Below are 14740 nucleotides of genomic sequence, written 5' to 3' on the forward strand. Positions count from 1 at the left end.
GGAACTGTGTGCCCAGGGCACAGGGAGGAGCATCTGTTCACTGCCAGGCCGCCGACTGCTTGCTCTAGGGACCGCCCCATCACCCAGAAACGCATGTGGACCCTGGTGCAGTGCCAGAACAGCCGGACATGGAATGGACCCACTGGGTGCCGTGATGATGCGGTCACATCCGCTGTCACCATGTCTCAGCAGCCACTGGCACTAGTCCCCAAGGCAGGCCGCCAAGCGCCATCGCTCTAATTCACCCTCCACTTCCCAGAGGAACTCTCCCATAGCGCTGTGTCCTCCAGCTGTCTGACGCTGCCAGCCCAGCTTTGTTGCTTTGGTGACAAGCCTGCCAATTTGGTATTCTGAAAACTCATCAGTACCAGGGCCATGGAATCAGGCTCATATTCTTGCCCTTCTTGTACAATGTTATTTTACTTTAGTTATAAGCTGGGGTTTATAAACACACTTGAACTTTTTTCATGCTCAGACTACTGTCTTATTCTGGGCCACTGGGAGCCCTTCAAGGTGGCCCGGGCCTTTGCCAGAGCCGTGTCTCCAGAGGCCTCCTTACCTGGCGCACACTGTGGGTCGGCTGCCCTGGACCTCCAGGTACTAGTGTCGCAGCCATGTCCGTTCTCACTGCAGTCGTTATTCTGGGCCTTTTCAGGTGGACAGAGGCAGGAAGTTACTGCTTCCAGAGAAAAAGTTTCCCAATGGAACTGAAGCTTACTCATGTCTACGGATGTCACGATCACTACCTTGGCCTTGCTGCTAGCCCTGGGAGATGAAGACCAGCTTGTACGCCTAGACAGGAGGCACACATGCATGAAGGCATTTTGCCGACGTACACTGGAGACTCAGTGTTGGGGCTCACCTGAGGTGGTCATTCCTTCCTCATGCAGCTTGGTCTTCTTCCTCTGTGAGAACCACCTCTATTTCATGTTGGCTTACCTGTCAATCCCTGCTCTTTGAACTAGTGTGTGTACACACTGTGATCTTTCTCCTCCATCACTGCACAACTGGCCCTACTTTCTCTGGGTCTCCCCACTTAGCATAAAGTCCCCTCGTGCCTTTTGCAATCGCAGTCCACACTGCAAACCACCTTCTAACCAACCAACACCCTACTAATGAGCATCTAGGTTGACTCCAATCCGCCCCGGTACAATTAGCACTTAATTCCTGGAGTTTAAAAACTGACACCACCACCACCTTTATTTGAGCTTCTGACTTTTCAACTGGAAAACAAGATTTAGCAACACTAGGATTAAACAAAATTGTAATTTAAAAGATATTTTCACATCTGTTGAAAAAACTGAGTCAATTAAACAAATGTAAATAAACAAGAATTATGAAATTGTCACTACAGCAATCATTTCTACTTATGAAATTCATACTTTGAAAGGTAATGACAATTGGAATATGTCTGCAAAAGACTGCGATCGTGAAGTTTCTACAAACTATCTTATAGGAAACAGTTGAAGAATTCAATTAAATATTTATTGAACAAATGCAGAATGAATGAACTAAGGGGTACTTGCACCTGAAGATACAATACACAACTTCAACTATTCAGAGACCTGTCACACAAAGATGAAAGGCTTGTTCGCTGTTTCTTCAAAAGGAAGAACTTAAACTGAGAGATGAGCACGCACGCCCGAGGGGCTGAAGGAGAGGGCTACAGTGCTGTGCCAGTGTGCACGCACCCCCACAATGCACTGCACCCCATTCCGCCCTCTTCTCAAAAGACAATTGAGAACGTAACACTTCTTGAGCTCTCTTGCGCCCCTTCTTTAGGGCCGGCCCGCAGCGCCAGCAATGGCTGCAGAGCACATGGGGCCTGCTCCCTCAAGAAGCACTTGCTTGTGGCTCGGCTGTTTGTGTACTCCACATGAAGGATTCTCTGGAGGTGGAAGGAAGGAGCACATGCTGTCCACTGCGGGGTGAATCTCAAGTCCTGGCAGCTCCGCCCAGGGCCAGGGCTCTGCCAACCCCAAGTGCACCCACCAGCAGTGGGCAGGGTGAAGATGGCCGGACGGCCTGTGCACGGGAGCAGGGGGCAGCTTTCATGAGTCACTCAGAAATGCACACTAACCGCGTAACCCTGCTGGGCGCCACCAAACCTATCTTGGTACAAGTGTGCCTGCTACGGCAACTACTCAGCATAATGCTCAAGGACAAAATCTATATAATATACTTTATATTATATATGCATTTTATCACATACTCAGAAAGGAATGCCGAGTGCACATTCCATCTGGTAGATTTGAAAATAAAAATTTACATTTCTGTGTTTGTCACTGTACAGGACTCTGAAGGTAGATCTTGAGCTCAGAAGCAGCAGTCAGTTTTCAAGGAAAGCCACGTAATCAGTCAGCCTGGCTAACTGCTGTTCATTGGGGATGGGTGGAACAGGGGCAGGCTCTGCGTGCGAGGAGAAACACATGTCAAGTTAGACAGGAGCGTGGCCAAGCTTCCACCTGGCGACCCACCCAGCCTAGCTAGCCTTTGACTTAACAAGAAGCTGACTCTTACAGCTACCTGACTTGAGACAAAATCAAGCCAAGAAATCTATACTTCTATGAGCATATGGTTTTGCCAAACTGGACATTAACATGTCTTTTGTCACCTCTGCTGGTCAGTGTTCTGTGCCAAGGTTCAAAATGCTTAAGGTGCAATCTCTTCTATAGGAGAGCACAGAGCTTGGAAAGGCCCCACCCATGAGACAATTACTCTAGGGAGTGAATACAAAGTGCATCCATGTGCCTGCTACAACTCTAGGGGCAGAGAACATTGTTAATGAACACAAACCTCAAGAATCCATCCTCAGGGAATTTGCATTCTAGCACTGAGTTGCCATAGTAACTGGGGGATGCCCTCTGCATCCACATTGGGGCCGGACACAAGCAAAGTAAGCAAAGTCTGTGGCTGGCGGAAGTGTGCCACTGTTCCAGGTCAAAGTTACGGGAGCCCAGGACTTCACATTTATAGCCTATTATTCTTGTTGTTAGGACTTTTAACCTCTGTGTTCTAGAGCTTAAAAACATACAGACATTATATATAAAAAAAAAAAACAACAAAACATTTTAAATGAACACAGGAAAATAGATACCTGATAAAGGAATAAACCTGTTAAAGGAAACATCCAGGGCACCTGCAACTAAACAAAGACAAGCGAGGTTACCGCAGTCGTCTTCTCCAGTCCCACTGCAGCACTGCTATCCAGCCACGGACTGGGCTCTCACCCTCAGACACTGGGGGACTGCGTTCCCCAAGCCGTGGGCCTGACCCACTCCCTTCCCCACGCCGTGGGCCCGACCCGCTCAGTCTTCCTCACCTGCAATGGCTGGGGCTTGCTCTCACCAGGGTGAGAGGGCTAAGCAGACTAACACCTGATTTGACAATGGCATTTTAAACAACAGAGAACTTGGGTGGAGGCAGGAAAACGTATGCAAGTGGGCATAAAACCTGGCTCTGCAGGCCTGGCATAAACAACGGACAGGCTATAGACCCGAGGCCTCAAAGAGGCTAAAAGGAGCAGTCTATATGCCTCTAGTCCAAGAAAAAGGAGCTCTGAGTCTTTAACTTCTTTCTATAAAGTCAGTGATACTGAAGGATATGCACAACTAGAAATAGCTCCATAAATACCAAGACTGAGGTTAATATTTTAAAAAACCAACATATAATAGTCTTTTAAACAAGAATTACACACTTTTAAAGTTTAAACAAATTAATTTCTCATAGCACTAGTAGCCTGGAATTGGAAATAAATGTATTAAAAAAAATTAAAGTACAAGTAGGAGACCTTCAAGAGCCTTTCTGCTCTAAGTGCCCAAGTCCCATGTCTACACTTAGCAGGTGGGTTAGTCCCCCTGCACCAGTATGGCTCAAGGTCAGGGCATGGCATGAGTAGGAGTTCTGAGGGCCCGGGGCTCCACCTACCTGGCTTCCTGGGCAGCACCATTCTGGTGGTAGAGTCAGCTTGCCATCCTTGTTCCAATATTCCTGAAAGTATGTGTTTCACACATTAATGAAGAAACTGGAGAAGTTCTACAAGGTGACTAGACTTCACTTGAATAGTAGACCTGATCAGCTTAATTCAATGCTCACATATCTGCAAAGGTGTACTGCCAAGTCAAGCAAACCTATCTTAAAAGATATTTCACTCTATCTGCTCTAATCATGAATCGACAGACTATAAAGTATTAGTCTAGTCAATATTACTGTAAGCAAAGATGGGAAAATACATGCGATACCTTTGTCATCATCCTCTCAGTAACCCAGTAAAGATGCTGGTGCTTAGGGTACCAACTTACGCCATCATCACAGCTTTATGAAGTGGGGCTTTACAGCCATCATTTACCAGTGTGGGAAAATGAGGTGCGGGCATTAGTGATTTCCCCAAGGCTAGCGTGCAGCTGTAAGGCAGATGGGGTGGGATGAGGACCCGTGCCCAGGCCACCTGCTAAGAGCCAGGAATGTGGGCTCTGGACTGCAGGATCTATGGGACAATAAACTATACATCAGTCATGAGTACATGTTTGCCTGAGAACGAAACAGTGTGATTGAAGAATTCTGGGACTGGGGGTAGCTCAGTGGTAAAGGACATGCTTAGCACGTACAAAGGCCTGGGTTCAATTCCCAGCACTAAATAACACCCTCACAGTGCCTTGCTCACTCCGCCTAAGTCCAGAACTGCACTAGGCCTGGCACTGAAGAGTAAGAAGTAGAACTTTATGTAGCTCCCATCCAGTTGTTAAATCCAACTGTCCACCGTATGCAGAGTATACAGTGTTCGACTGGCAGGAGTACACAGCACTCTAGCAGCAGGAGTGGGTGCAGGAACGAGGGAATGGGGAAGAAATAGTAGGAAAGAACCGGGCTTGAGAGGGATATGGGAAACTGCCTTTCAAAGTGGGGCGAATTAAGGATTTCTAAACAGAAGCCAAGAGAACAATGAAGACGCATCTTCTTAACCAATGCACAGGTGGGGCTCAGTGCCTGCTCTAGTCATGTGCTAGACTATAGGTGCTTCTTGTCCAAACCTTGCAGGAAGTGGTATGAGAAACATGTTTCACATCACCTTCCCAAGAAGCAAATCTCCCCTCAACTGCACCAGGAAGGGACTGGACCGCAATGTGTGCAGTTTCTTTGCCCTTTGTGAGTGACAAGCTGCCCATACCTTTCACAGCCTCCTCGACAGGAAGTCCAACAAAGGCAGCAAAGTCATCCGCAATGATGGAGGTATAGGCCTGCGAGACCAGGGCGAAGGCGCGTCTCCTTGTGGCTTCTGTGGTGGAGGTGGAGGGTTGGGAGAGGACAGAGCAGTGTTTAAAACCACAGAGCTGCAGGCCAGGACTGCTGCTGTCCTGTGTTTATGAGTAAGACCAGATTGGCTCAAAGACAGACTGACGTGTCCAGCCTGTCATAGGGGCTCAACCATGAGCCTCCTAAAATAGTGAAAATGGTTAAGTGAAAATTTACTTAAATATACTTATGTACTTAGGATACTCCTTTTAAAGATTTTATTCTCGGTATTTTGGCATTTCACTTACAAACAGTGGGTGAATGATTAGAAAGCCCATGTGTTTCTGTTAGAGATCCTTCCAGGATCTAACACAGGATTTCCCCCAGCCCCCGCCCGCCACCCCAGAGCTGCAGAACAAACTTCCTAAGTAGAGCATTCACCCATCCTTATACCCAGGCCTGCATCAAACCCTGGACTCTTCTCACAATCCTAAACTCCACCCCGGAACGATTCTAAGGTAGGGGTGCCAGGCAGTAGGCACAAAAATGCCTCCCTAGAAATGGCTGATGTCCACACTAAATTCAAGGCTGAGAGAGCTGAGATAGTTCCTTCCAGAAGAACCCAGCTAGCTCATCTTCTGCTCTACCACCCCCTTTTGGAACATGAGGGGTTCCTCTATAGGCTGCCAAAATGCTTATTTTACTCCCTCCTTAGTAGGTAAACGCACACATTTAAACCCGACATGTTGAAAGTCCCCTGGAATTTCCTGCTGACATGGTCAAAGTTCTCCTGCATCTACTTCAGGAGCCCCTTGCTCTTAGGCAGTGTTAAGACATTCTTGTTCTTGGGCTTTTTCCTCCCCCATGGCCTGAAACCCCTTCTCTGTCAGTGTCCCTCTGTCCATTTATAAACTTCCTGCAGTGTAAGTTTCTAACTTATCAAGCTTCCTTCATCACCGATGGCACATAGCTCCATCCATACATTGCCATGACCTTCCTGGTCTATCTACGCAGATCCCTCTAAGTCTCCACCAAGCTGTGAGCTGAACACATGCTGCTGGTGTGTGTGCATTGGGTACCACCCAGCCTCAGGCTGTGTTTTCTCCCAGTTGAACTCAGCCACGCTCCTTCCTTTCCTGTGGAGCCACTCAAGCTCTCATTGAGCATTACTTGCTCTTTCCCATGTCTTTCTACTCTGTCCCTTCCTTCTCTCTGCCAACCTCCAGACTTTTTTTTTTTTTTTGGGCCCGGTCGTGGGGCCTGAACTCTGGGCTTGGGCACTGTCCTTCAGCTCTTCAGCTCAAGGCTAGTGCTCTACCACTTGAGCCACAGCACCACTTCCGGCTTTTTTATTTTTGCTTATGTGGTGCTGGGAATCGAACCCAGGGCCTCAGGCATGCAAGGCAAGTGCTCTACCACTGAGCCACCTTCCCAGCCCCAACCTCCAGACTTTTAAATGCAGACTTAGAAATGCAGAAAGTTCTTTAAGAAGGTGATCAATACATAGGGGAGGAAAATAAACAAAGCTGCAATGGCAAAGAACATTTGTCTAACAAAAATGTAAGGATAGCCAGGTGCCAGTGGCTCACACCTACAATCCTAGCTAATCAGGAGGCTGAGACCTGACAATCATGTTCGAAGCCAGCCCGGCAGAAAAGTCTGTGAGACTCTTAGCTCCAATAAACTACACAGAAAAAGCTGGAAGTGGCTCTGTTGCTCAAGTATAGAGCAATAGCCTTGAGCACAAAGAAGCTCAGGGACAGTACCTAGGCCCAGAATTTAAGCCCCAGGACCAATTAAAAAAAATATATGGTAAGCCTACCATATTTTTAAAGTAACTCTTTAAATTACGCTGGTCAGATTTCAGGAATAGAGAAAAAGCAACAGAACATGAGTGGAAGAGAAAACAGGGAGGAGGAGAAGCAGAAAGAGGCATAGCTGGAAAATGAAGAGTATAGAGGAGGTAGAAGTTGATCAACAAAGGAGCAAGGATGAAGGCTGGTGCTCCCAGAGCATGCTTACCATAGCCTGATGAACTCTGACGCCTGCGTTCTGACCCTCCACTTTGCAGCTTGTGCCTGAAAGGTCCTGTCTGAACTCATGGCAGAGGGTGTTCAACACACACTTAAGTGTCTGTCACCTACCAGGCGCTGCTCATCAGGGAGCAGTCAGTGCCCTACTTCCCTAGCCTGCCTCCAGCCCTCCTAGCTGTGCTGGCAGTAGGAGAGGTGGGCCACTGGTGCCTCTTGCACCGAGGCTCCCCTGGCATGGCAGATGGGGTTCCATCAGGAGGTTAGAGGCCAGAGCAACAGTCAGGAAATGTACTTTCTGCTCCGTCTTGCTCCAGCCAACCTGTATCCACAGGGATAGTCCCTTTTCCACAGCTGCAGAGACATTGGTCCCCCTGTACAGCTTTACCAGCCTTGCAGGTCTGGGAGGTAAGTCTGTTCGAGAGCCTCTCTTCAGTCGTGCTACCTCACTTTTCTAGTAAAACTAACTCAGAACAGAATGGGAAGGCATTGCTGGGGGCGAGGGGGGAGGGGCACGCTGGAAACTTAGTGTTCAATATAGTGACCATGAGAAGGTGGGATCTTAAGAAGGAGGGCCTAAGGGAAGGTGCTCAGCTCCTGGGGCACTGCCCCCAGAAGAGACCAATGCCACTCTTCCAGGTCCCCACTTAGTTTCAAGAACAAGTTTTTGGAAAAAGCAAGCGTGGCCCTGTCTGGCTTCTTGTCTAACCACGTGCTCTCTTCACCACTGTGATGCCATCCACCAACCACTAGGGGCACTCATGAGAGGTCAAAGAGATGGAGCTATCCCATCTCAGGCTCTCAGCCTCCAGAAGCTGTGGGCCAAATAAACCTCTTTCATATAAAGCACTCAGCCCCTGGACGGACTAAGGTAATGGCTGTTCCTTCTTTTTATTTTTTGCTAGAACTAGGGTTTAAGCTCAGGACCCTGTGCTCTCGCTCAGCTCGCTTGTTAGGCTGGCACTCTACCTTCTCCCCCGACTCCTACCTCCTAGTTAATGGGGCTTAAACTCAGGATCTTGTGTTCATGCTTGGCTTTTTTGCTCAAACCTGGTGCTCTGCCACTTGAGCCAAAGCTCTCCTTGTGGCTTTCTACTAAAGAGTATTTTGGAGATAAGGGTCTCAGATTTTTCTGCCTAGATTGGCTGTGAGTTGCAATCCTCAGATCTCAGCTTCTTGAGTTGCTAGGATTATAGCAGCCACAAGCGCCCAGATACACTGGACCTCTTGAGCCCTACTTTTTTCTGGTTATTCTGGAGACGAAAGCTCTCGGACCTTTCTGCCTGAGATGAACCTGAATTGTGATTTTCTGGATCTCAGCTTCTCAGCCACTGGTACTAAGCTTGACAGTGATTGCTCTGAACTAGAAAACAGCTTTATAATACACCAAAAAGCAAAAGACTAAACTCTGGAGTCATTCAACTCTGTCCTGAGACCACTCTTACCAGGCAGCATGCTACGGAGGAAAATATGGCAGCATTCATCAATCTGGGGACTTTCATAGGGCTTAGTCCACAGGGTTATTTTGCTCAGGCCAGTCTGAAATGAAATCCTGATCTCAGCCTCCTCAGACAGATATCATGACAGATATGAGCCACTGTGCCCAGTTCTGATTGAAAACTCTGTCATAACTTGTTTCCTATGGCAAACCTTCTGGTTTCAGCCTCCCCAACAGCCAGGATTCCAAGCATGAGCTACCACACTTGGCCCATTTATTTTTATTTTTATTTATTTTTTGGGGGGTCTGGTCGTGGGGCCTGAACTCTGGGCCTGGGTGCTGTCCCTCAGCTCTTCAGCTCAAGGCTAGTGCTCTACCACTTGAGCCACAGCGCCACTTCCAGCTTTTTTGTTTTGCTTATGTGGTGCTGAGGAATCGAACCCAGGGCCTCATGCATGCAAGGCAAGCACTCTACCACTAAGCCACCTTCCCAGCCCAGGCCCATTTATTTTTATTTTGCTAGTCCTTGGACTTGAACTCAGGGACTATACACTGTCCCTGAGCTTTTTTTGCTCAAGATAGCACTCTACCATTTGGGCTATAGCGCTACTTCCAATTTATTGGAGATTAAGAGTCAGGGACTCTCCTGCCACAGCTGGCTTTGAATTGAGATCCCCAGATCTCAGTCTTCTGAGTAGTTAGGAATTACAGGCCTGAGCCACTGGTGGCCAGCTCCCAATGTAATTTTTTTTTCTTGGGTCCAGTCATGGGGCCTGAACTCTGGGCCTGGGTGCTGTCTCTCAGCTCTTCAGCTCAACTCTACCACTTGAGCCACAGCGCCACTTCCAGCTTTTTTCTTTTTGCTTATGTGATGCTGAGGAATCATGCATGCAAGGCAAGCGCTCTACCATTGAGCCACCTTCCCAGCCCCCCCAATGTAATTTTTAACACAAAGAAACACTACCTCTAAGTGCTTCCATGATTGGCTGGACAGTCTCAGACCACTGGTGGGCGTTGATGGTTGTATAGATCCCAGGGAAATCTCTTTGCCAGATTCTCTGTCCTACTGACCAAATTCCCCCCAGTTCTGAATTTGCCTACAAGAAACAGTATATTTGAAAGCATTGCTAACTCGTGTAATTTATCAGTGACTACACCTTAAAACAAAATACCAGAAATAACATGAACCTTGTTAGTGGCATAATTAAAGAAATAAAACCAACATTTCTTTTAAGAGTTGCAATTGTTCTTCTATTAGCAAAAAGGTTTTCAGATACTTTGCACACTGGTAACAGAAAATACTTATAATCAGATACACATTTTTATTACAACAGTAAATTAAAGCATATCTCAGAATTAAGCCTGGGGCTCATTATCTTAAGTATTATTGTTTCTAAAGATGTTAGCATTTATTTTTCATACATAGACAATTATCATATTGTATATACATTTACATATATGCATATGTATATTTATACATACTTTGCCCAAAATACTCAACGGGTTAATACCAGGCTGTCAATCAAGGAAGTCACACTCTACTGCCTAAAATAGTTTCCACTAATACTGAAACTATGTATACATTCAATAATTCTTTAGAGTGAGTTAACAACTCACTCTCACTCTTACTTAACAGGATGTCAGGGAAAGAAATTAACTTCATTCTATTTTGCAAGACACTTCTATTTCATCTACTCTTCCATCGAAAATCTAGTTAGCAAAACTAATCTTAATCTTATAAAAAACTTAATCTTATAAAAAACTTAAGTTGCAAAGTAAGCACCACTATCAAAAACTGCACGAGGCAGGTACAGTCACCAGTACCCACTGCCTCCAACCCTCCCGCACTGTTTCCTTTTCCTGCTAATAATGGCAACAGCTTATAAGAATCTGATCAATAAGTTGAATATATACTTCTATACCATTCCATAGAAATTTTAAACTTCTGATTGGAAAAACTGACATCTTAATGTTAATACAAGTTTAACAACAGTTTTTGTGACATAGGAAAGAAAGCAGGGGAAGTGGCGCTGTAGCTCAAGTGGTAGAGCGCTGGCCTTGAGCTGAAGAGCTGAGGGACAGCGCTCAAGCCCAGAGTTCAAGCGCCACAACCAAAAAAAAAAAAAAGGAAAGAAAGCAGGAATTTGTAAGAAGTTGCTGTTTACGTGAATGCTACTGCTGTATTGAAAAAAACAAGTTGCACTGAAAGAATACTTACAGATTTTATAGCAGGTGGAATCCTTTTCCAAAGGTACCTTGCATTATTCCTAATTTACACAAAGAAGAGCAATTTAAAATCTCAGTAAATAAACAGTTACTAGTTCCAATACAACATATAGATATGTATTTCAAAATACCCAAGTATTATTTTGTCATTTTTACTTAATTTTAAAATAAGACCCAGCTCTTAAATTACGGCCAAACTAAGTAACATACAGAATTGCAGATACAAAGATAAACAATGTTATACACTTAAAAGGCTCTGCTACATCCTGACAGTAAGTAGGGAACACAGTTTTTCTCCTTAGAATTCCTTCTCCTAATGGGAGAAAAGTCTTTCTCTGAAGCCTCAAGGAGGAGTTTTTAAAGGTACTGGAACAAACATAAGATAGCGGATTAAAAAAATAAAGAGGGGCTGGGAAGTTGGCTCAGTGGTAGAGCGCTTGCCTTGCATGCCTGAGGCCCTGGGTTCGATTCCTCAGCACCACATAAGCAAAAAGAAAAAAGCCGGAAGTGGCGCTGTGGCTCAAGTGGTAGAGCGCTAGCCTTGAGCTGAAGAGCTGAGGGACAGCACCCAGGCCCAGAGTTCAGGCTCCATGACCAGACCCCAAAAAATAAATAAATAAATAAAATAAAAAAAATAAAGAACCTGAGTTAGTTTCTGAAACACTATCACAAAGGGTTTGCAGGAATTTAAGCCAAAATAGAACCAGAAACCATCAGTGTGTACTAGGACTAAAAAGATTCCTGTTCTTTAGGATAGATGCTTTCTGATTTTCCTTAAGGAAACAAAGTTAAAAAGAAAAAAAAAAAAAGCTTTCAAGAAACCTCACAGACATCACAGATACTGGTAAGCAATTCTCCTTCAGCTTCCTCAGTTTTCCCTTTCAAGCTTCTTTTGGTCCTGTGTACTATATTTAAAATTAAGTAAACACCGAGGTGCTCGTGGCTCATGCCTGCAATCCTAGCTACTCAGGGAGCTGAGAACTGAGGATGAAAGTTCAAAGCCAGCCCAGGCATAAAAGTCCATGAGACTCATCTCTAGTTATCCCATAAAAAGCCTGAATGGAGATGTGGCTCAAGTGATGGAACATTGGCCTTGAGTGAAAAAAATGAAGTGGCAAAGAGAGGCCCTGAGTTCAAGCCCTGTACAAAACATAAACAAACAAAGGTCGTAACTTTTTAAAAGCAAAAACAAGGTCAATGATTACTGACATTGTGCTTTCTTGTTTAAAAAGAAAGAAAACAACCCACGAAGTTTTTAGAAGGTGTATGTAAAGTAAATGTATTTAAAAGAACCTCATTATAATTCACTATGATCCAATAGAAATCCTGGAGCATATTACAATAAAAGATATAGTTCATTGTGTCTGTTCTGTGGTCTATTTTGATGTAGAATTCAGCCCAACAGAGGAAGCTGCTGCTCTTAGTTTAAATAATAGGTACTTACATGTCATTATGGAGCAAATATAAAGCTAGAAGCTGACCATATACTGGGGGGGTAGCAATTCCTCCAGGGGCCTAGAAGGCCAAAAGTAAGAGAGGAAAAAAAACTCATTTAATCTAATACTTTCAATAAACAAAGAACATGACATTAATTCCTAATGAGAAAGCCCATCTTATACTACTACAGACTCAGAAGGAGCAGGAGAGAAATTCTAAGTACTAAACTCCTGAGCAGTGAGTTTGGCTATGTCATCAGCTGTGACATTATATCCCGTTGGGTCTCAATCTTATTTTCTATACAAAAATATTCAAATAAAATCCTTCTACCAGTTCTCACATTTTGATTTAGGTCATCTTACTCTTGTAGGAAATAAAGACTTTGCACAGATTCCTAAGGCACGATCTTGGCCACTATATCAGACGTGCGGATATCTGTGAGGAACAGTAAAGTCACCGCTGAGTTACAAAGTAACTTCTTGTCTCATTCATCAGATCTACTGATGTCCATTAGCCGGCGGCTGCTTCCACGGGTGTCCCCATTCGCTTTTCATACCATCATTATAAATGTTTAAGTACCTAAGAAACACCTTAACAGTTGCACAACGCAACTTCGATTTGGCATAGAGAGAGAACAGCAGGCTTAGTTGAGTACAACTTCACGAGACTAACGAAGGCTCCTTCTGTTTTGTTTCTAGTCTGTGTGCTATCTGCACTATCAGTAATAGTAACAGTAATAACAGAACCCAGGACCCCCATTCTCGCCCGACGACGTCCGGAGAAGCAGGTCGGCGAGTTAAAGCAAAGATGCGCGAGGACAAATGAAATGCTCAGGGCCGGCCAGGGGTCCGGGTGCTCGTCCCCGGGTCTCACGAATCGGTCGGGGGGAGGGGGTCCAGGCCTCCGGTCGCCCCCGCCCGACTCCGCACGTCCCGCTCTGCCAGCGCCGGGCGCCGGCGAGCCCGGCCGCGTTACCCTGGAAACCGGCGCCTCCCCGAGACCCGAGCGCCCCAAGGCTCCTTCCGGCAGCTACCTCGAGCTCCTGGTTCTCGCACTGATCCAGCAGCTTTTTGAAACTGAAGGCACTTTCCGCCATCACCGCCACTGGCATCTTCCCGGCCAGACTCGCCGCCGCGCTTCCCCGATGGCCGGACCCCCAGCTGTCCCTTCGGGGCGTCGCGCATGCGATGACGTAGAAAGCCGCCGCCGTCGCCGCCGAGCGCCCGCGCGCAGGCGCGATGTTGTTTCCGTCGCGTCGTTTGGCGGCGTCGGGTTGGAAGGGGGAGCCGGCGCTCTGGCCGGGCGTCTCGGTGCTCTGGAGGACCCGTCCGGCCGCGCCGGAAGCCGCTTCCGCTTCCGCCGCGCGCGGCAAAGGCGAGGGAGAGACGTGGACCTGGGTCGTGTCCGGCGCTCCGCGCCACGCCCTGCGCGTAGCAGGTGCTCAGGAAGCGGAAGCGCCCCTCGCCCGCGGTCCGGAGGTCTCCCTGCGGGGAGCAGTGCACGTGCCGACCGAGGCGCCGCAAGCCGCCCTCTTCGACCTTGACCCTCCACCCCGGCGCCGGGGCGCCATCTTGACAGCACCCCGGAGGGGGGCCGTCCCCGCCGGCGCGGCCCGCGCCTCCCACGCCGCCCCCCTCCTGCTTCCTGCCTCCCTCCTCCTCCCTCCTCCTTCCCGCTTCCTCCCTCCTGCTTCCTTCCCCCTGCTTCCTCCCTCCCTCCTTCTGCTTCCTGCTTCCTCCCTCCCTCCTCCTCCCTCCTTCCCGCTTCCTCCCTCCTGCTTCCTTCCCCCTGCTTCCTCCCTCCCTCCTTCCTCCTCCCTCCTGCTTCCTGCTTCCTCCCTCCCTCCTCCTCCCTCCTTCCCGCTTCCTCCCTCCTGCTTCCTTCCCCCTGCTTCCTCCCTCCCTCCTTCCTCCTCCCTCCTCCTTCCTGCTTCCTCCCTCCCTCCTCCTTCCCGCTTCCTCCCTCCTGCTTCCTTCCCCCTGCTTCCTCCCTCCCTCCTTCCTCCTCCCTCCTGCTTCCTGCTTCCTCCCTCCCTCCTCCTCCCTCCTTCCCGCTTCCTCCCTCCTGCTTCCTTCCCCCTGCTTCCTCCCTCCCTCCCTCCTCCTCCCTCCTCCTTCCCGCTTCCTCCCTCCTGCTTCCTTCCCCCTGCTTCCTCCCTCCCTCCCTCCTCCTCCCTCCTCCTTCCCGCTTCCTCCCTCCTGCTTCCTTCCCCCTGCTTCCTCCCTCCCTCCTTCCTCCTCCCTCCTCCTTCCTGCTTCCTCCCTCCCTCCTCCTCCCTCCTCCTTCCCGCTTCCTCCCTCCTGCTTCCCGCTTCCTCCCTCCTGCTTCCTTCCCCCTGCTTCCTCCCTCCTTCCTCCTTCCTCCTCCTTCCTTCACC

At 47.8% G+C, this 14740-nt stretch overlaps 1 protein-coding gene across 1 annotated transcript; it reads right to left on the minus strand.

The window, feature by feature from the left end:
* Positions 1-1463: 1463 nt before the first annotated feature.
* Positions 1464-13607, minus strand: Cops8 (COP9 signalosome subunit 8). Its single transcript, XM_070011095.1, has 8 exons — positions 13397-13607; positions 12371-12441; positions 10919-10967; positions 9665-9797; positions 5168-5275; positions 3928-3990; positions 3098-3145; positions 1464-2409 (listed from the first exon to the last, which is right to left on the minus strand). Exons 1-8 carry the CDS (start codon positions 13472-13474, stop codon positions 2330-2332), a joined length of 630 nt encoding a protein of 209 aa, XP_069867196.1. The 5' UTR covers positions 13475-13607; the 3' UTR covers positions 1464-2329.
* Between the last annotated feature and the right edge of the window lie 1133 nt (positions 13608-14740).

The sequence above is a fragment of the Dipodomys merriami genome, unplaced genomic scaffold (genome assembly GCF_024711535.1).
Source record: "Dipodomys merriami isolate MVZ:Mamm:240054 unplaced genomic scaffold, mDipMer1.0.p SCAF_1, whole genome shotgun sequence".
Lineage (NCBI taxonomy): Eukaryota > Metazoa > Chordata > Mammalia > Rodentia > Heteromyidae > Dipodomys > Dipodomys merriami.